Here is a 23,762-nt window from a genome sequence, read left to right on the forward strand (position 1 = left end):
AAGGCAAGGAGATTGGGCTTTCTTAACTATCGTATAAGTTGGCTAAAAATAGGAATGGTCAAAGAAGCCGGCTACATTCAAACGGTAAAAAAACACGATCTGAAGGTCTAAGTTAGTACGATTTTGGGTCCATAGACCATCCATATAGTTCCCCGCTAAATCAATGGTCCTGATTGCCAGTAATGCTGGTCAGGTGCACTGTGAGGTGGGAACTGCAAAACTTCTATACAGCAAGTAGGAATGTGAGCGGTCTAGGGTTCGATCATACTCCGACAATATCTGAAGCTTGATACGCGGGCACTTGAAATTTGTTAGGTATAACAGCCAGGGCGAACTGGCCCGCCATGGCAACCGACACATAACTATGCATTGGGATGATAGAGTTTGAAAAGACAAAAGTGCATACTTGATTTTACTGAATAATAGTACTGTTGTTAATGGCATTGAAGATGTGACCAAACGTAAGAGTTAAAAAAACTTAGTAATTATTAAGATTTAATTCTTAAATTCTCTGTAAGTACTTTCTTTCTTTATCCACAAATTCTTCCTATTGAAAACAAAACAACATCATTACCCACAAAACAAAAGTCTTACGGATAGTACATTTAAATGGAATTGATATTTAATTTGAGTTACTTGTATGCAATATATGTGATTTACAAATAATTGTTAAGATATCAATCATGTTTTTTGAAAGTACTAAAGAGTCTTTCTTTATATTGAAACTTAGGAATTGTTTAATAGCTAGTATGGATGATGGGCAATTAGAAATTGGGATAGAAAATTTTTAATCCTGCTATATTATCTAAAATCTTGAATTTCAAATTTATTATGAATTGAAAATATCTAAAAGGACTATTTTTGAAATTTAAGAGAAATGATAGAGCTTAAAGTCCTTTCAATCCTCTTTGAATATCTTAATTACTCTCTTTTGGATGCTCTAGTTCAAGACTACCTATAATCGGTATTTTAAGTATTGATGATATTAGTCTATATATCCGCATGTTTAATTCAGTGAGTGTTTTTAATTTTTGATTATTTTTTCTTTTATAAATCGTATTAAATTTATGTCAAATTCTTATAAATTTATAATTTTTCATATATATATATATATATATATATATATATATATATATATATATATATATAACTTGATTTAATAATTCTTCTTTCACTTTTGAAGTTATTTTCATGTGTTTTCTTACATTTGTAAATTATATGAATAGAACATGAATGTAGTTGCATCAATTAGAATCTTATACAAAGAAAATATATTATGTAAACTTGTTTTTTGTAATGCTTAGGTTTATAAGTGTATATTGATGTCTTTCTTAATAATCAGTGAAGTTTTATTAAAAAATTCAACTAATTTTCCAATGTTTCTTAATATTTTCACCAACAAATACAATACAATCAATATATTCAATGCGATAATCGATACATGTCTGTATCCCAAAGGTGCAATATGTAATGTAATGCCTATATATTTGAATACTGACGGTCAAATATAATTTTTTAATTCCATACAAATCAAAGTTCAAGATGCCTTGAGTTTTTAAAAATGATTAATTTAGATTCCAAAGCCAAAATCCAAATCCATGTTATCAAACAACCCTTGATTGTAAAGGATCTTATTAATCCAATAATCAAATGTGAGGACCGCATCTAAGTCATTAATTCCTCAATTGGTGGTCCCTTCATGTGGGTGCCGCTCCTGCATCTGATAATTTCTATATTGAGTTATCATTCTTGACGTTGAGTACATTCGGACAACTCGTTTGAGGCAATTCATAGATCATACACACAAGTGGGGCAGATCAAGAAGGGACATGGATTGGGTACTGAGCAACTCAGCATGATAGCCATCATGAAGTATGTCTTATGCATACCGTGCAACTATTTTTTCAGCTGATTTTAGAACATAAGCTTAAAATTGATGCATATCAAAATCTCAAGTAGACCACACCATAAGAAACAATAGAGATAATCATTTCCACTGTGTATATGTCATCCAACTTGCCCATGAGATCATGCAAACATGAACAAAGAAAAAAAAAAATATACATATATAAATATCAGTTTGATTAGAAACTTCTCTGGCATTCAATTCCCATGGTTTCCTGTGAGGTGATTCACTTGATCTTTAGATATGATTTACTATAAATCTCATGCCATAAGATAAGCTGGAAAAAGGATGACAGCGAAATACATACATCATGGTGGGCCCCCCAAAGTTTACTCAACACTAGCAAATCGCATCATCGTGAAATACCCTGGCGCAAAAATGATGCAGGTCCACTTGTAAGTCATGTTACATCTATACCATTGAATATTGACCAAAACCTGGCCACTTTTTCTAACTAACCATTATTTCCATAAAAGTGTGACCCACTTGATGAGACAGCCAGCCCACTAGACGAATGGCCAAGATCTCTGACACGTGTAGCAAAAATGGTATTTTGGCATTTCTACGGGTGAAATATGTTTACTCCCACCTAACTACGCCCTCGAATCACTGCACTTGGGTCCACTCCACATCCTCATAGAGCCACTGTCCCATCATGGTGGAATCATTTTATCTATACAATCAAACATGGGACTCAAAATGGAGCCCTACGAACCACACAAAAGTGGGCCATTCTGAAATGGGGCCCCTAAACATAAATTCTTTGTCTGAGGTTGCCAAAGACTATCAATTCCCTGTCTGAGGCTGCTAAACAATCTCACATGATCCAAATCCGATCTAAGAGTTGCATCAACATCTTCCCTTCAAATCAATTATGGAAGAATCCACTACCATCTAAAAAAAAGTCTCCTTCTATTATAGATCTTACCATTGCCATACACGAATTAAAATCTGAACCGTTCCAATTTGTGGGCGCCACTTGGATGAGGTTGTCACTCAAAATCACGGTGATTGGACAATCACAACAATCTGATTTCTCTTTATGAATTCACACCGATGATAATTTTATTTCTAGGGTGTCTGTTTGATAATGCCCCAATTGGCCCTATGATACGGACGAGGTCTGGATTGAAGTGATGTAAAAAAAAAAAGAAAAAGAAAAGTGTTGAAAAATGACCAAAATTTTCTTCATCGAGGGGCCCTCATGTGGCGGAGATCCAGGCCATTCATGAGGTGGGGCGCAATCTGAACGGGCAATACACCAAAAGCAAGGGTAGAATATTCATGAGTTGCATATGGACCTTGTCAGCGGGACAACAACATTTTTGGTTCATGGCACGTTAAACCGTACCTCTTGCTTGATGAATGGCCTAGAAATCTAACACGTGTGCCGTGCCGTCCGCTTGTACCTAAAAAGTCTAATTGGTAGCCATTCATTTGACCATTCGTTTTTCGTTTTTGGATATCGTGAACACCGCGGATTGCGTCCTACCCACTCCTGGTCCTGGACAATAATCCGTCCAGTCAGGGACTCTGTGGGGGCCACCTTGGCGTATGGCTTTTATCCACGCCGTTCATCTATTTTTTCAGATCGTTTTAGGTTAGTTATATAAAATAGGTTTAGACAGATCGAATGCTCAAGTGGACCACACAATAGGAAACAGCATTGATACTGACATCCAACCTATTCATAAGGTCATATTGACATGGATGAAGGAAAGACATAAACATCAGCTTATCAAAACTTCTACGGGTCCCAAAAACTTTTAATGGGAGATCGTTCAATCCTCACTGTGTAGTCCCCATGGACTTTTTTTTTTTTTACACACGCACACGCACCCCATACACACACGCACACACACCCCACACACGCACGCCGTGGGATTTCACCACTGGTGGGTACTCGAACCCTTGACCCGGTGTTGAAACTCCTGGGAGTCTGCCACCCGGGTAAGAGTAAGGACCCAGTCCCCATGGACCTTTGATCTGCCTTAGTTTTTGGGTTCATACCCTAAAATGATACGGAAAAATGGATGGATGGCACGGATATAACCTGTACATTATGGTGAACCCTACAAGGCCTGTGTGGACGGATTTGCCTGACGGAAGCGGATTGCGTTCTACCCCTGCCCTGAGTCCTGACTGGATTCCGCTGCCTGACGGAAGCGGATTGCGTTCTACCCCTGCCCTGAGTCCTGACTGGATTCCCTGTGCCTGGTATTATTGTAAGTACAGCCCTATCTTTTTATAGTCAAGAGCGGATTTGGTGCGACCCCAGTGTGGCCCTTACCATGGGACCCACCTTGATGTATGTATTTTACATCCACACCATCCATCCATTTTTTCAGATCATTTTATCACATTAGCCTAAAAATGAAGCAGATCTAATTCTTAGGTGGACCAAACTATTGGAAAAAGTGGTAATTGAATTCTCCACCATTAAAAAATTCCCAGGGTCCATTTTAATGTTTCCATAATTTTTATTTTCCATCCAACATGTCGATAAGATTAAAAAAACTGGATGAAGGGGAAAAAAATACCAGATTAATCTAAAACTTTTGTGGCCCATAAATATTTTTTTTATGGCTAGTCACCACCTTTTCCTATGGTATGGTCCGCCTGAGATGTGGATCTACTTAAATTTTTGGACTATGCCCGTTGATGATCAATGGATTTAGAATACATATATCAAGGTGGGCCCCACGGTAAGGGCTTCACCGTCTGGGTGAGATTGGGAGCCGCATCTAATCCACTCCCTCAGCCACTCTCCACTTGATGGCTGAAACGACGGAACGAGATTCATATAGTATAGCCGACCTTAGGGCGTGTTTGGGCACTGGGATTAGAGGGGATTAGGTGGGACGGAATTGCATCTGGTCCCGTGCCAATTCCACTCCATGTTTGGGGAGGATGGAAAAGCTGTCGACGGAATTGCATTGGGTCTGATGCCAATTTCACCCAATGTTAGCAAGTTGTGTAGGTCCCACTATGATGTCTAGGTTAGATCCACACCGTCCACCCATTTTTTGAGATTATTTTAGAGCATGGGCCAAAAAATCAGGTTAATCTAAAGCTCAGGTGGACCCCACCATAGAAAGCAATGGGGATTGAATACTTACCGTTGAAAACTTCAATGGGGCTATATAAGTTTTGGATCTATCTCATTTTTAGGCCCATGCCATAAAATGAGGTTACAAAACAAATGAACGGTCTAGATATAACATATGTGTGTTATTCTTAATAACTTCGAATGATGGTTAGTATATCCATTCAATGTACCACCGGATTACCAACAAATCATGGGATTATTCTGATCCCATGGCAACAGGTAATTATGTTTTTTGAATCCCATCCCACCGTATCCCTTCCAATCCCAGCGCCCAAACACGCCCTTAAATGAAGGCTTAAATGATGATAATCGCAAGTTATCTTTGACCAAGTGACCGTTTTATACCACCGTATTTGAAATTAGTTGCAGATGTGTAGGGCCGCATTAGTTTGGATATGTCATCCAACCCATTCTGAGTGATCAGTTCATGATGAACAATTGACATGCCAAAAATCGGGCCGATCCAACCATTGGACACCCCACCACATTTATTTGGAGGTTTTTGGATGGTTTTCCATTGTTCGCTGTGATGTGGTCCACTCTATGATGGAGATTAGCCTATTTTCTAGAAGTCCAATATTTATGGGAGAGGGAACCTGGTGGATGGGTTGGATGCCGTTTATATGCAATGGTGAGCTCCACGCATATGCACAATGCACTCCCAATATAATGGGCTTTGTCTCCAACTCCCTAGCAGAATTGTTAGAAGTTCCCTGAACATGGAAACCTGGGCTTCGAAGGAGGGAATTAGGTGAGGCCCCGCACTCACCTACCTAGGCGTGGTCCTCACCATGTGCCCCTCCTTGATTTATGTGTTTAATATACATGCTGTCCTTCTATTTTTCCAGCTCATTTTAGACCATTTTGCAAAAAATGAAGCAGATAAAAATCTCAAGTGGACGACACTACTGGAAACAGTGGTGATTGAATACCCACCATTAAAAACATCGTAGGGCCCATCGTGATGTTTATTTGCCGACCAAATGTTGATAAGGTCACATAGAAGTAGGAAAAAGGAATATTAGCTTGATCCAAGACTTTTGTAGCCCACAGGAAGTTTTTAATGGGTAATCACCACTAATTAATCTAGCGCGGTCCACTAGAGATTTGGATATACTTCATTTTTGGGATGATGCTATAAAACTAGATGAAAAAGAATATGGACGGATTGGATATACTACACATACATCAAGGTCATCCCCACGGTTAGTACCGTCCCGTGGACTGTCATTTGGTGCAAATTCCTCTGACATATAGGGGAGGCGACTGCATTAATCTAGAACAGAAGGGAGGTATTTGTAATTTACAATTTTTTATTTCTTACAACACCAAATGCCGGGCGCTACCTGCGGCGTCTTGTTTTTTAGTTTTTTATTTTTTATTTTTTATGTCCCTCTCTCTCTCTCTCTACCGGACGCGGATTTCCTGCGATGGTCGGTGGGACCCACCGCTATGTTTTTGATAAATCCACTCCGTCCATCCGTTTTTCGAGCTTATTTAATGACATGCAACCAAAAATCAGGAGGATTAAAAACTCAAGTGGGTCGCACGAGAGGAAACAGTGGGTTTTCAGTGAGCACCGTTGAAACATTCTACTGGCCATAAAAGTATTGTCTCAGCCTAAATTTACTGTGTTTTTACTTCATCCAAGTGGGAATAACCTTATAAGCGGTTTGGTTGACATATAAACATCAAGGTGGAGCCCAGAAAGGTTTCAACGGTAGGAATTTCTTTCCCCAATTTTCTATCTCGTGAGACCCACTTGAGTTTTGAATCCTCCTGATTTTTGTTCTCATATCATTAAATGAGCTCTAAAAACGGATGGACGGATTGGATTTCTCAAAAACATAGTGGTGGGTCCCACCGACCATCCTTGCGCAGGAACTTCCTGCGAAAGGCTTTCGCAGGAAATCCGAGTCCCTCTTTACCTACCAACATCATGCATGTTTCACCAGGTGTAGAAGCGCGAACGGTAAGACAGCGAGACACGTGTCTCCTCCCGCCCGCATTAAATGCCACGCAGGAAACAAAAACCGATATGAGGCCCACCATGATGTGCGAAAGAAATCCACTCCGTCCATGACTTGCGCCAGATCATCCGTAGCATTGAGACAAAAAAGCAGGCTGATTTTTGATTTTTCCCTATGTTTACCTTTTGGACGGTTTAGATGTCATATAAACATCAGGATGGGCCTCAATAAGGTTTCAGTAGTGGGCGTTCTCATTCCTACTGTTCCGGTCCTTAACGTGTGGCCCACTAGAGTTTGGGATCAACCTGGTTTTTAGGGCTCACATCCTAAAATGATCGAGCACAAGTGATGGACGGACTAGATTTCACATGCACACGTCACGGTGAACTTGGGCTGTGAATGGGCCGGGCCGAGTTTAGAACCATCCAAACCTGGCTCGTAGGCCTGAAACCTAGTTCCAATCCTGGCCTAAACGGGTTTGTATTGGGCTCAAAAGCCCAGGTGTGGCCGTGGTGGGCCTGGCGGGTGGGCCCAGAAAGTCAGTGCTTTGAACGTTCTGAGTGGGAAGGTGGACCCCACGTTTCACTGATCCAGCTGTTGCATCTCACCATTGGTGGACAATGCCAATAGATGTCCTCGTTAGGATAATCATAGCCTTTTAACTTATGGCCTATAAATAGACGGTAAGGAAGATGAATTCAATGAAAAGAGTCATAATATCAGTGGCTTGGATCATCCAGTCTGGGATATTCTTAAGACATAGTCCATCAGTGGTGGATGGATCAGAACAATGGTCTGGATTACCGAAGCACGGGCTCTGCATGTGTAATTCATCACCATTTTCCAAATTGTGGCTTTGCATGTCCCACACAAGTAGTGCATTCCAGACCATCCCAATACTGCCGATACGGTGAATGGCGTATAGACCAAAAAATTAAAAATTACACTGATTAAGCAATCCCAACCATCTAATCTGCGGCTATCAAATGGATGCTTAAAAGTAAAATATCGAATGGTCCAAATTCGATGGGCAAGAATCAGATGGTTACTATCATCTGATCAATCCGATTCGTAGGTCTACCCAATCACAACCCGACTAGCAATTTGAGCGATCCTGATCTTCCATTTTGTAGTACTATTGGAGGAATGGTCTATCCACCGGCCGTGCGACTCATCAGATCAATGGACCGGATTGCCTGAATCGCCCGTAATTGGGCCCACACAGGGCCTCAACTGGATCCCCATGAAAATGGTCCGTCCCTTCCGTCCGGAAGACTGTGGCCCACCTGAATGGTCTGTATCTCGCTCAGTGTATTGAGAATCCTACTCTCTACGAGCATTTGGGCTAGGGGTGCCCCACCACAATCTTTTCAACCGTGGAAACTTATCAAAAATGTCATACGCGTGGCAATCCAGACAGTCCAATTTGTGGGCCCATTGTGGATGGATCATAGTCCAATGTCACACTGATTGAAAGATCGTAAATATATTATTCCACACGCTAAGTGCATTATGACCGTCCGTTAGGTGTCAGTTTTGGACTGTCCTATATCTATGATGAGCCCAAGGATTTGGAGGGTCCGGATCATGTGGCCAGCAATGTATACAGTGGATAAGTCAGGACTCTGTAGGAATAAGGTGTGCCTTCACCACCACTTTTTACAAGTGGTATGGCGTGGTGGCGCATGTCTATTGGAATCGAGACCATCCAAATTGTAGAGATGAAGCATGCCTGGAATCACACTGATCATACAACCTTAGCCATCTGATTTCTCCCATAAATTTGGACGGCTAGGATTTTTTGAAGTGTGACTTTCGGGCTATCGTCCATCTATAATGGGACCGAGAATTTGGACAGTCTCAATTTATGTCATATGCCACGTGTATGGTCGATGTGTCAGTAACATTTAGAAAATGGTATGGATCTAAAACCGTTGGTTATCTACAGCTTCAGGATCCTGGAAAGTCTGATTTGGCCACCTTTTACATGACCACGAAACTCAGGCCCACTTCCTTACTCGTAATCAAGGGTGGTAAGTGGCCAGCTGGGCCACCCGGTCCGTGAGCCCGGCCCGTTTTGACGGGCTTTCTTTCATATGCAGGGCCCGACCAGTTTTTGGGCCGGGCTTGGCTCAGGCCATTTTAGCCCAAGCCTACCTGGCCTGGCCAGACCTGACTTTATATGTAAATTTATTATATCCAACAAATATGCTATTCCAATCCTATCAATGTTAAATCTTGACCGTTGGTTTCATTCCTCATGTCTATTTCTGTCTCTCCATGTGGGTTCACTTGATCAACGGCTAGAATAGAAAAAACGAAGTATGAAATAGGAATTTTAACAAATTTCAGGTTGGGTTGGGTCAGGCCCAGGTCTAGCCCCAAGCAATTAAAAGGCTAGGATTGTCCAAACATTCCCTATTGAAAATAATAAATGAATGGTTTCAATCTTATCTGTGCATGCCATGTGTGCAAATGCCGGCCTCCAGAGGTATTAGTTCACTCCCATGATTAGTGGGAAACATTAATAGTAATCTTGGTCATGTCCTCTTGAATAACTTGAATGGATGCCATTCAATTCACATGTGCACCCAAACGCACCCCAACTTCTAAATCCTAACCTCCTTTTACACATAACATCTTCAACAATCAACTACTAAGGGGTCATTTGGTACCATGGATTTGGGAGGATTTCAAATCTCCTTACTGTTTGGCAGCATAAAATAATCGGTGGTTTGAAATCCAAATGAGAACTTAGATTACACCCAAAATCCTTTCAATAGTTGTTTGTGTAACATGTGTGTCACCATACTATTATTCTCTTGGGCAGGCACACTAATGATATGAAAAAATAATTAGATTATCAATTGCATTACTATGAATTACTTTAATATGATAATCAGCATCATCCAAACATTGTCCATGTAAATAAACGGTTAAAAATCATTAGCTAGTCACTCGGACATGATCTTGTGCTTGTGACCCATCTGAAACTTTGAATTTCATCATTTTTGGGCAAAGTATATATTTCAATGGGCTTATTGCAACCATTGTGTCAAACATTACATTTGTCACTAATTAGATATATTAAAGTTGATTTAGTAATAAAATTCAAACCCATGTGAATGTACCATGCATAGCTACTTTTGGATTAAAATTGACTCCCAATCCAGGTGCCAAATACAATAGGAGGATTTCAAATTCGGGTAAGGGGGTTCCAATCCACCCTCCCAAACAATCCCTACAATCAACTTCGACTAAGAAGTATATTAACAAGTTTCTTTGTTAAGAACCTAATCAATGGGCCAGAAGCTTCAAAACTGATGGAATGCATTAAACGAGGCTCTTTAAGCTATTGAGATCATAACATTTTATCATGCTCCATAGTTGATATTTGTGATGGCTTACTTTGTAGCAGCAATCATGTTGTCTTCTTTTCTGAATAGCCTTTTTTGGCGTATGGCAGCTGCACTCTAGTTATCTAGGTAGTGCTTTCCACCTATGGCGGCTTTCACTACGATCTAGGTTGCTCTTTTTACAATTTACCCCTTATGTGATTCGAACATCGGATCTGGTGTTGGCTCTAACATATATTATTACGTGAAAATGCTAAAGTTATCCGTGATCTGAAATTCAACCACGGAACAACCGACTTGGCATTTTCAATTCTATAGCTTTGATTGTGACGAGACGTAGATGCATGATTATGATTGAGAGAAAGCACTCTTCTTTTTATTTTCAATTTTTTATTTCTTGATTTCTCACTTTACCAAAGATATGAAATAGTTGTCCTATCCTTAAAAAAGGGTTTGTAAAAGTACATTCACATGATGATGGAAAGTAGGAATAAACTTCCACCAAATGAAGAAAGCATTAGAAAAGGAATCTCAACAAAAAGGAAAGTAAAAGGGCGAATGAGTCTCACATGATAATTGTGCTGCATGGTCCATGTCCAACGGATTCCCCTTAGTTGCTTTTTCCAATTGACTGTCATAGTGTTTAGATTGGAGAAAAAAATTGAAAACTATGAAAACAAAATCGTTTTCTACAGATGTGATGTTTTTGTTAGTTATATTTAAAATTTTTATTGTTGCAACAAATAACTCTCTCTCTCTCTCTCTCTCTCTCTCTCTAAATTTTTAATTTTTAATTTTTTCCAGTTGGCCTTTAACATTTTCATAGAAATCATGTTTGCTAAAGCCAATAAGCTATCATGAATATTTTTTCCATGCGTTTTCCTTTCGATATGATGTATGGTTTTTTGTATCAATGATTTGGTTTCAACCGATTGAAACAATATCATTCACTGCATTACATCACATAATTATATAGTACGTATCACCATCTTTATCCATTTTTACGCAAGAAAATTTCAAAACGATGACAATATCATGTAAAATGTAAACAATTACATAAACTCTAATTGGTTACGTCCTTAGAAATTGTTCATGAATAAAGGTGCTTCAGCCATTAAATTATTAGTTACCCATTGTATTTTAAGTTGGGGAAATTATTTCTTGAGTTTGTCTCGTTTAAAATGTGAAAATTAGTGTAAACAAGTGCAAACTTCCCCATACAGCACTTGTACACACAATAATCAAAGGGTCAAAATATTTCACATCAAGATTTTTTTATTTTTAATTTTTTGATATCTCCATCCACAGTGAGAGCATTATATAAACAATTTGGGTGATTGAAAAGGACCTTATCCTAATTGCATGTGCATCCTATTGCAATATATGAAAGTGTATTCTGGCAATCCAATTTAAGAGGTAAGCCTGAAAATCATGTTGATCCAAAGTCGAGTTAGCAACAGAATGGGCAAACGTGGGAATGTAGAAGTCTATCTATAAAATCTCTCCAATGGCTGTTGTGATGTATTTGATGTCCATCTATATCCATTTATAGGATGAGCAAACTGAATAAAAAGAAAAATAAAATAAAAAATCAAACGTATGGTTTATCCAAGACATGGGTAGGTCCTGGAAAGATTTGAATGATGTGCATCCTATTCCAATGTTTCCTATGGTGTGGTCCACATAAGTTTCAGATTCGTCTAATTTTTAAGATCAAGTTTTATTGGGCATGAGCCACATATATCCAAATCTTAGTTGACCATATCACAGGCAACAATGGTAATTGAATGCCAAAAATTAAAAACTTCTTGAGATCCACGGAAGTTTGGTATAAAGCTGATATTTGTGTTTTCCCTTTATGCTGGTTTGTGTGACCTAATTAAGAGGTTAGATTGCACATAAACATAATAACGCAGGTTAGGAAAATTTTAAAGGTGGCATACAATCAGTAACTATTTTCTTGTAGTGTTGTTCACCTAAGATATTTGGGCTCGTGCCCGAAAATGATATGGAAAAATAGATGTACATTGTTGATAAAAACACATAAATCATGGTGGGTCTCATAGAGTATAATCAGTAGCCACCTCGGCTGGATCAGATGCAATCCGGGCTCCGATAGGGTACTACCCCGGCCAGGTCCTACCTAGAGATGGACGGTCCTGATAAGGGCTTTGTGGGGCCCACATTGATGTATGTGTTTTGTCCACGCCGTCCATCCATTTTGAAAGATCATTTTATGGCATGAGATAAAAAAGGAACCAGATCAAAGGATCAAGTGGACCACACCACGTGAAACTGTGGGGGATTGAATGCTTATCATTGAAAACCTCTTGGGGCCACAGAAGTTCTTAATCGAGATGATATATTTTCTTCCCTTCGTCTAGGTCTATGTGACCTTATGAATGTGTTGGATGGAAAATAAACATCACAGTGAGCCCTTGGAAGGTTTCAATGGTGGTCGTCATTGTCACCAACTTACTATGGTGTGTTCCACTCAAGCCTTCCATTTGCATCATTTTTGGGCTTATCACCTAAAATGATCTGTCAAAATAGATGGACAATGTAGTTAAAATACAACATCATGGTGGACCCCACAAAGCTATTGACAGAACCGTCTGTCTCTAGCTGAGTCCTGAAGGGGATAGTACCCAATCCACATCCCTCCAGCAACCTTGCTGCTAGTAGGTGCTCATGGCCCAAAAATAATGTATGTGTTTAATCCAAGCTGCCCATCCATTTTGAAATATCATTTTATGGCTCGAGTCAAAAGGTAAATAGAAACACTACAGTGCAGGAGATGCCCACCATTAAAATTTTAAGCCCAAAAGTTTTGTATTAAGCTGATATTTGTTTTTTCCCTTCATCCAGGTCGGCATGACCTAATCAGCAGGTTTGATGATACTTAAACATTATGGCAGAGTTTTGAATGATAAACATTCACTCACCATATTTTCTTGTGGTGTAGTCCACTTGAGATTTGGATCTACTTCATTTTTTGAATCATACATAAAATAAGCTATCAAAATGGATGGATGACTTGGATTACAAACATACATCATTTTTGGCTCACAAGAGCAGCAAGGTCACTACTGGTGCAGTCAATAGGCCATCCAAGTCCCAGCAGTGTACCATCCAACACCAACACCGGGTCGGCTAGGTTTGGGCCTACTTTGATGTGTGTGTGTGAAATACACTCCAATCATAGGTATATGACAATGATATAATAATAGAGTTCAAACATCAGCCTCATCCATAATTCAGGCGTGCCACGTTATCACAAATATTACTGGGGACGCCTAAGCATACTGAGTAAACTTTGCGAGGTCCATTGTAATTTATGTATTTTATCCACTCCGTCCATTCATTTTACCAGATAATTTTAAGGCTTTAGTCCAAAAATTAAGTATATCCAAAGCTCAAATGGACCACACTACAGGAAACAGTGTGAATTCAACTTCTTCCGTTGAAAAATTCTTGGCGCCCACAGAAGTTTTGGATGAAGCTTGTATTTATTTTTTTCCCTTCAACCATGTCACTTTGATGTTATGAACAGGTTTGATGACATATAAACATAACTATAGGCCCTAGCAAGGTTTCAACGGTGGAAATCATTATTCCCACTGTAGTATGGTCCACTTGATCTTTGGATATGCTAAAATTTTAGGCTCAACCCTTAAAATGAGCTGAAAAAAATGGATGGATGGCATAGATAAACCACATACATTTATGGTGGGCCCAACTGAGTTTAATCAGTACCATAAAAGCTAACTAAGCCATAGCTCCGTACGCAATCCCATTTCATGCCTACCATTCAAACCTTTTCACCTAGGTGACCCACATAAATCTGGTATGATTCTAATGTTTGGTCTTTATCTGGTATGATTCTAATGTTTGGTCTTCATGCAATAATTTCCACCAGGCAGTGAAAGATTGGAGTGGATATCACGTAAACATTGCAGTGGGCTATGTAAAGATTCAACTATATATGTCACTCTCTCCCACTATTTCCCATAGTGTGGCCCACCTGAATCAAGAATCTTTCTGATTTTTGAGCCCTGCATCTTAATTATCATTACATATTTAATGGTTGGAGTGGATTAATTCACAAACTTATCACAGTAAAGCCTACCTTCTGCCCACCTGTCCAGCGATGGCACAAACGTTACACGAAATCTCCATCCACAGTCATTGTATAAACAGATTGGGTGACATTGATGCTTAGTTCATGTGCATCATATATGGATTTGTATTCTATCAAACCTCTCTTCCCTTTTTCTTGACAGATCATTTATGTTTCTCTTACGTTAGAGAAATCCGACCAGAACACACGTGAATGGAAAGGCATGCATCCAAGCAGCGAACATGCATTAATGTAGATGGTCCTGCTTATAGGCTGCAAAAAAGAATGTGGCATGGCCCAAAATGTAGACTGGTGGATGATCCTCTTCTTGACATTTCAGTTCCAAATGTTATATGGAGAAATTAAAAATAGTACTACCAACTTATGGTACTTGGAATTTGGCATGTGGAACACACTTGGAGAGGAAGTGGGAGAGAAACTTTTCTAGATTTTTTTTTTTTTTTTCTAATACACACTCACACCCACATATACCACTATGAACACTATACACTAATAGCCCCAGTGTTAAAACTCATAGAGTTTGAAGGGGGTTAAGAATGAGTAAAAGGGAGATAAAAACAGAAGGAATGCTTCTACATGCATAGAGACAGAGATTGTAAGATAAAAGGGAGATAAAAATGAAATGATTGCGTCTACATGCATGATAGAAAGAAAAGGTCCCCAGCAGACACTTTCTTCTATTGTGACTAGCTCGAGTATTAGGTTTACGTCTTATTTACACTACCATAATAACATGAGACAACCTAATATTCCTATGGATAAATGTTACATAGTTATTGTTATGGGTAAATTTGAGCTAACCTAATGTATGAGGCACGTGGTGACAAGAGTATTTGAGCAGACTCTTTGAAATACCTAAGGGTGAGGGAAGAAGAGCCAAGCAGGGTAACTTAGTGATCGAGCTAAAACATCTAAATAGGTTTGAAAATAAGACTTATCACCGAACCTACAGATTTCGACTCCAGGCACTGATCTCATCATCAGACTTGACCGACCTTGACCTTATATGGCGACCTCGAGGTCTAACGTTAACCTTGACCTTGACTACCTGCCTGACCTTAACTTTGACCCCGACCTCCGATCCGATCTCAAGGTCAGATGCTGACTTTGACCTCAGATGTCAGCCTTGGGCTCATAACAAAAATATCCAAAGAGAATCCCGCACTATGTATAGGTAGGGTTCCTCAGCCAAAGATTACGCCAAGCAAGCCATAATCGGAGAAATATCTGAGAATATATTCTGATTCCAATATGAGTCCCCCTAGCGTATTTTCAAATCTACTCATATATGAGAATTGCCTAAGAGCACTTATAAATGCACCATCCTCTTCAAAGAAAAGGTATACACAATTATCCTTATTCTACCATGCTTACTATGGGTCCATATGCCTAATTTAAGCATCGGAGGGCCCGTGGCTATAACCAGCGCCCCTATTGTCTCTTTGTTCTCCATTCATTTACAAGTACTCAACGGCTCACAAAGGGTGAAGCAGGATCGACCAAATTTAAACAACAATATTTATCACGGTGGACTACACATAGACTTTGTTGGATGAACTCACTACACACTATCCTAAAGAGAAGTGGGAGTGTATTGCTCATGTAGGAGCAAGTAAAATCCAAGTCATCCTTAATGCAGCTAAAATTTAGGCTATCAATTTATTACAATGTAAATTTTTTTAAAAAATGAAAATCTCATTTAATGTTTTATAAAATTTAAAAGGTTACATCTTTTTTAAAATTAATTGTTTGTATGGGAAAAATTGTCTTTAGCTCTTAGTAGTTAGCATCAGAATAGAGGTGATTAATGATATGAGGATTCACATGTGTCCTCTCCTCCCCATTAAGCATTAACAAACTAAATCTCTATGCGGCCCACCATAACATATTGATGATTTTGCAAACGTGGGAATATGAAAGTCTACCCCTTAAATCTCCCAAGGGCCGTTGTGAAGCATAGATGCCCAATCCATACCCCATTTATAAGATGGGTGTATTAAGGTTGAAGGAAAAAAAATATTCAAATACAAGAGTTATGTAAGACTTTAATGTGTCTTGGAAAGATAAGAATGGTGTGCATTATATCGTAATGATCCTTGTGGTGTCACTTGAATTTTAGACGTTTTATGGTGATATTTCTTATGGTGTAGCATATTTGAGTTTTAGATGGGCCTTATTTTTAAGATCAAGTCTTATAGTATGTCATTGTAATATGAAGATTGACTACTAACATGACACTATGGTTAATGCTCTGTGGGTCCCGCTATGTTGTATGTGTTTTATCCACGTTATCTATTTATTTTTCACATCATTCTATTACATGAGCCCAAAAATTAGGCAGATCCATATATTAGATGGACCAAACCACATGAAACAATGGTGATGGAACAAATGCAATTAAAACCTTCTCAGAGGCATTAAAGTTTTGGATCAAGCAAATATTTGTGTTTTTCCTTCATCCATGTCCATGTGACCTACTCATTTGGTTGGATTGCAAATAATAATTACAACATTAGAAGATTTTAATGGTGAGAGTTAAATCACCACTATTTTCCTATAGTGTTGTCTACCTAAGATTTAGATTTGCCTGATTTTTTAGCTCATATTTTAAAATGATATGAAAAAATAGATAAACAGTGTGGATAATATATATATATATATATATATATATATATATATATATATATATATATATATATATTGTTGATGCAAGAATTTGGACCGTCCTCTTCAAACCTCCGACCACCCGTGCAAGAGAAAAACAAAGGAGACCCTGGTTAGAGCAGGGGGCCCTCCGATGCCAAAGTTAGGCTAAGAATCTGGGTCTGGGGGTGTTAAAGGGTTTAGGGTGAGAGATTCTACATACCTTTCACAGTATATAAGTCTTCTTTTTTATAAGGCAATAGTTGATTACGTAGATGGAGACATTTCCTGAATTATAGGCATGCGTTGAGACGTCTCTCAACCGTTTCGCATGATCTCTTGTGAAGATAAGATCAAGTGGTCGAACCTTGAGAAAGTTGAGGTAGATATCCGAAGCTGAAGTCTATAGCTGACTTGACCTGCCGAGGCCAGGGTGGTTTTGGCCGACCTAACCTAGGGGTAGTATGTTGACCTGTCTAGGATGATCTGACCTAAGTACTTGGATGAGTTTTGAGCCTCTCCTTATTATTGGGCAAATGACGGACCTACCGACATCTCTTCTTTGGCCATTAAGGAGCTCATTAGTCATGATTGGCGTTGACCGACATCGTGTACGGACCTACCAACCTCTCTTCCTTGGCCATTGAGGAGCTCATTGGTCATGACCGGTGCTGACCGACATCGTGTACGGACCTACCAACCTCTCTTCCTTGGCCATTGAGGAGCTCATTGGTCATGACCGGTGCTGACCGACATCGTGTACGGACCTACCAACCTCTCTTCCTTGGCCATTGAGGAGCTCATTGGTCATGACCGGTGCTGACCGACATCTTGTACGGACCTACCAACCTCTCTTCCTTGGCCATTGAGGAGCTCATTGGTCATAACCGGTGCTGACCGACATCGTGTTCCACAGAGATGTCCGAACTAAACTTTTCTCTTTAGTCAGTCCATTTTTACCCATAACATATATCATGATGGTCCATAGAACACCTATCAGTAGCCACTACCACAGGTGCATGGTCAGTATACAATTCGCGTCCACTGCAATCAGCCCCATCCATATTTATGCCACACTGCCTTACATTTAAATGCAGAGCAGTGGACGCATTTTGTATGATAGGGTGAATCGTCCAAGCAAATCGCAGCCGCATTACTCGCAATATAGAGAGAAAGCTGGGGCCTGGCCCATCATATCATAGCCTGGATGGCTTTGGATTCGGTATTAACCCCTCCAATATCGAGTTCAGTAGTGGCGTGTGCTTTGTGGGCCCACTATGATGTATTTATTTCATCCAAGCTGTCTATCTATTTCTCCAACTCATTTTAGTGCATAAGCATGAAAATGAGTCAGATCCAAATCTCAGATGGACTATACCACAGGAAATAGTGTTGAATGAACGCTCACCGTTAAAAACTTCTTTGGGGCCACATAAGTCTTAGATTAACTTAATATTTTGTTTTCCTTTCATTCAAGTTTGTGTGACCTGATCAACAGGTTGGATGACAAGTAAACATTACAATGGACCCTAAGAAGCTTTTATGGTGGCATTATATCACCACTGTTTTTCTGGTGGTGTAGTCCTCCTGAGATTTGGATCTTCATTATTTTTTATCCATTCCAGGAAATGATTTAGAAATGTGAATGGATGTCAGGGATTAAAATTTATATATATATATATATATATATATATATATATATATATATATATATATATATATATATATATATATATATATATATATATATATGTATGTATGTATGTATGTACAATGCCCGGAGACTCGGTTATGGAATGGACCACCTCTATTAAAATCGACCGAAAGATTCGAGCCTATAGTTTGGATTAAGCATGATAAAGCCGAAGGAGAGACATGTTCGGATCTGTAGGAAATAAATCCCGACAGAAGTTGAGAGTCGAGAGCTTTAGGCAGGTATAGGACGCATCAAGCTATCTCGGTTAATGAGGCAGCAACGTCTAAAAAGACATGTTAAAGGTCCTAAATCAGAAAGCCGCCTGACCGACTAGAAAAACAACCCATGTATGGTTGGTTGTAGTATCGGCTGTTGGATAGAAGGAAAACATCGGCCCTAAACTGACCCAATTTCGTCCGATAGTAGGCTAAAAGTCTCCTATGTAAGCCAGCCGAGATTACGGATCTATTGAGGCCGAGTCAAGTAAAGGAGAGACGGCGTAATCTTAAACGCCGTCTCGAGAATTTTGTAGAAGGATCCCCGATCCCAGAAATCTCGGGATCATGGAGTATCCATAAACGAAATACCAACTAAATTAAATCTCCAAAAGATTGGGAAAGAATCCCTGTACGGCGGGATCCTTTTCCTCTTATAAATAGAAGAGATTCCAAGGATGAAAGGTATGCAAAACATTCTCTCTAAAACCTCCTCAATACCATAAGACCTAGATTCATAGCCTAACTTTGGCATTGAAGGGTCCCCTACTCTAGCGAGGGTCTCTTTTGTCTTCTCCCTGTGTAGGTACTCGAAGGTATACCGAGGGACGACCAAATATTTGTATCAATAGTTTGGCGCCGTCTGTGGGAAACGATACAAAAAGTCGTTTCTTACGCTCTATCTAGAGGTTGAAAAACGTGCTTTAATGGTGGTTACTAGAAGAACGGTTCCAGGAGATCCTAACGAGGCTGCCGCTGGTGAGCCGTCGGATGCAAATGCTGTTCGAAGGATTCAAGGCTAGAATTCCGCTGCTCGACCAGCGACCTCCATTGGGACGAGGAACACTCAGCGGAACCGAGGTAATGGGTGACTGGATAAAGAAGTACAGGAACTCAGATCCGACATCAACATCATAAATAGCTGTTGGAACAAATACATCGGCAGCAAGTTCCGCCAGGTGTCCAGACGGCTAATGCACCACAGCAAGTTGTCGATCCCGAGCCTGATGTTGCGTAACCGACAATCCCTCAGAAAAGTCAGCCCCAAGGTCCATCCGAGCCGGCCCCTACTCATTCCGCTACCGCCATTCTACCCCCAACTGACCTCCGACATGAAATTGATCGGCGAAGACAAAGTCGGCCTCCGATCTAGGGAATGGCCGAAAGTAACAAACCTTGGAAAGCCGACCTCTAAGATTTCAAGAGGGAGGTACGAGAGGAGATTGAAGACGTAAAGCAAGGTCGTGATTCGCGTCAAAATCGGCCCGCGACAAAAATGTCCCCATTCGTGGAGGAAGTGATGCAGGCCCGATTGCCAGAACATTTCCGTCTTCCGTAAATTACGCCTTTCACGGGTAAAATCGACCCAACCGAGCACATCGAATGCTTTCGAACGTATATGGAACTACATGATGCCTCGGATGCCGTGATGTGTCGAGCCTTCTCCCTTACATTAGCCGACGTAGCTCGACTTTGGTTCAAGCAGCTGAAACCAAAGTCTATCCGAACCTTCACAGAACTTAGTGACGCCTTCCTAACCAATTTTATTGGCGGGAAGAAGAAGCTGAAACCTCCAGCGCACCTGAATAACATAGTACAAAAGGAGAGAGAATTACTGAAAGACTATATCAAACGGTTCAACTTCAAATCGCTCCAAGTTCGGAAACACACGGAGGAAACAATACTCAACTCCATCATGCAAGGCGTAAGGGACAAGCCATTCTTGGCGTCCTTAGATAAGAATCCACCCGAGACTTTGTCGGAGTTCATGACTCGGTCGGATAAATACGCAGACGCTGAAGAAACGCGGAACTTGCGTGAGGCCGTCCAGAACGCAAAAACCACGGCCAAACGGTGGGCCAAAAATGAGGCTAACTCAGCCGGAGGAAAAAAGCGTAAGGACTACCGAACGCATGAAGAACGCAAGTCTGGCAAGCGACCCGACCGAATGTTCTCTACATACACCCCGCTTAACAAACCTCGAGAACAAGTACTGATGGAAATCAAAAGTAAAGGATTCGTGAGTTGGCCAAATAAGCTTCGGAGTAACCCAAACCGACGGAACAAGGATAAGTACTGTCACTATCATCGCGATCACGATCATAGCACAAGTGATTGCTATCATTTGAAGGAGGAGATCGAAAGGCTTATCCGAGAAGGTCTGCTCAAAGAACACGTCAAGAGAATAGGAACAACGGAAGAACTACCGGGCGACGACCGACCTATGGAAGAAATCCGGATGATAGTCGGAGGACCCCTGTGCGGCGGTGACTCAAATAACGCCCAGAAAAACCACGCCAGGAGTCTCAACCGACCTGAGTCTGACATTCTAATCATAGCTCGACCATCGAAAGAAAAAAAGAAGAAAAAATATTATATCTCATTCACTGATGAAGACGCCCAAGAGATCCATCGTCTACATGATGATGCATTAGTCGTTACTCTGACCATTGCAAATCGAAGGGTGTTCCGTATTCTCGTCGACACAGGGTCATCGGTTGACGTATTGTTCACTTAAGCTTTCGACAGGATGGGAGTTGAACGATCCACGTTACGACTGGTTCGTACCCTGTTAGTAGGATTCTCGGGGGGACAGATACTCCCGGAAGGGATCATATCACTGCCCCTCATAGCCGGGAATCATCCGCACCAAGCGACAACAATGGTTGATTTCTTGATAGTCGACCAATCGTCCGTGTACAACACTATACTCGGTCGACCCTCTCTGAGTACCCTCCGGGCCGTCATATCTACGTACCACCTCTCTATAAAATTCCCGACTGAGTCGGGAGTAGGAGTCGTCAAAGGAGATCAGCAAGACGCGAGGCGTTGCTACATGACAGCTGTAAAGAGACCCACCGAGAAAGCTCCAACAGAAGTATCAACAATCGAGTCGCTAGACCCCCGGGTCGAGACGCATGAACGAGGGCAGCCGGTTGAAGATCTTGTTTCAGTGCCCTTGGTCGAGGCAGACCAGTCTAAAACAGTGCAAGTTGGCTCGTCTCTGTGACCACCGTTGAAGGATAATCTGATAGCCCTGCTCCGACGATATGCTGACGTATTTGCTTGGAGCTATAAAGATATGCAAGGAATCGACCCATCAGTGATCACCTATCGACTCAATGTTGATTCGACAGAAGCAACGACCTCTCAGCCCTGAAAGGTACGAAGTTATAGGAGAAGAGGTTAGCAAGCTCCTAAAAGCAAAATTCATAGAAGAGATATACTATCCGGAATGGGTAGCAAATGTCGTACTGGTGAAGAAAGCTAATGGGAAATGGCGAGTCTGTATAGACTATACCGACCTAAATAAAGCCTGCCCAAAGGATAACTTTCTTTTTCCAAGGATAGACCAGTTGGTAGATAGTACCGCAGGGCATGAACTTCTTAGCTTTATAGATGAGTATTCAGGGTATAATCAAATTGTAATACATCAGTCCAATAAATCTAAAATAACCTTTGTCACTGACAAAGGCCTTTATTGTTACCGTGTGATGCCGTTTGGTTTGAAAAATGCTGGTGCGACTTATCAGAGATTGGTAAACAGACTCTTTGCTCGGCTGATCGGCCGAACAATGGAAGTGTACATTGACGACATGCTCGTCAAAAGTGTACGCGCAACCAATCACATAGCCGACCTAGAAGAAATGTTCCTCATCTTATGTAAGTTCCGAATGAAACTGAATCCGAGCAAGTGGGCCTTTGGCGTAAGCTCGGAAAAGTTCCTCGATTTCTTGGTCAGTCAGCGAGGGATAGGTGCTAACCCGGAAAAGATAAAAGCCCTGCTTGACATGGAGTCTCCAAAAATGATTAAAGATATACAAAGATTGACTGGGCGAGTAGCAGCACTTAATCGCTTCCTGTCCAGAACCACGGATAAATGTCTCCCGTTCTTCAAACAATTGAAGGGACGACAAACGTCGAAGTGGACGGAAGAATGCAAAACAACGTTTCAGCAGTTAAAGTCATACCTCGGATCTCCCCCAGTCTTATCGAAACCCAAGTGAGGAGAAGCTTTGTTGCTGTATCTGGCAGTGTCCGAGGCGGCAGTTAGTTCAGCCTTGATAAGTGAGCACGAAGGAAAGCAGCTGCCGGTTTATTACGTCAGCAAAGCACTATTACTGGCGGAGACGAGATACCCACTCTTGGAAAAGGTAGCCCTAGTTCTAGTAGTCTCCTCGCGTCGACTTCGACCATATTTTCAAGTCCATACCATCGTCGTAATGACCGATCTTCCATTGCGTCAGATTCTACAGAAACCGGATGCATCCGGCCGACTTACGAAATGGGCGATCGAACTCAGTGAGTTCGACATTCAATATAAGCCGAGAGTAGCAATCAAAGGGCAAGCTGTGGCCGACTTCATTGCTGAAGTAACACCGTAGGCCAACCCGATGAATGGGCATGCCGCCGAGCCCGTTGAAGAATTAATCACTGCTTCTCCCGTCTCATCGGCCGACCCGATAACCTGGAAACTATATGTCGATGGTTCTTTCAACTTTAAGGCAAGTGGGGCAGGAGTAGTTCTGGAAACTCTAGATCAAACCTACATGCAGTATGCCTTAAGACTTGGATTTCAAGTGTCAAACAATACAGTAGAATACGAAGCGTTGTTACTTGGCCTTCGACTCGCAACCAACATGGGAGTTAGGCATCTAAATGTTTTCAGTGATTCTCAGCTGGTTGTTAACCAAGTTACCGGTGCATACCAAATACGGAAAGAACA

The 23,762-nt window shown here is 40.8% G+C and overlaps 1 protein-coding gene across 1 annotated transcript; it reads left to right on the plus strand.

Annotated features, from left to right (window-relative positions):
- The first annotated feature begins 20,435 nt into the window (after positions 1-20,435).
- On the plus strand, positions 20,436-21,554 carry LOC131239068 (uncharacterized). Its single transcript, XM_058236628.1, has one exon. It carries the CDS (start codon positions 20,436-20,438, stop codon positions 21,552-21,554), a length of 1,119 nt encoding a protein of 372 aa, XP_058092611.1.
- Positions 21,555-23,762: the final 2,208 nt, after the last annotated feature.

This window comes from Magnolia sinica, chromosome 3, assembly GCF_029962835.1.
Source record: "Magnolia sinica isolate HGM2019 chromosome 3, MsV1, whole genome shotgun sequence".
Lineage (NCBI taxonomy): Eukaryota > Viridiplantae > Streptophyta > Magnoliopsida > Magnoliales > Magnoliaceae > Magnolia > Magnolia sinica.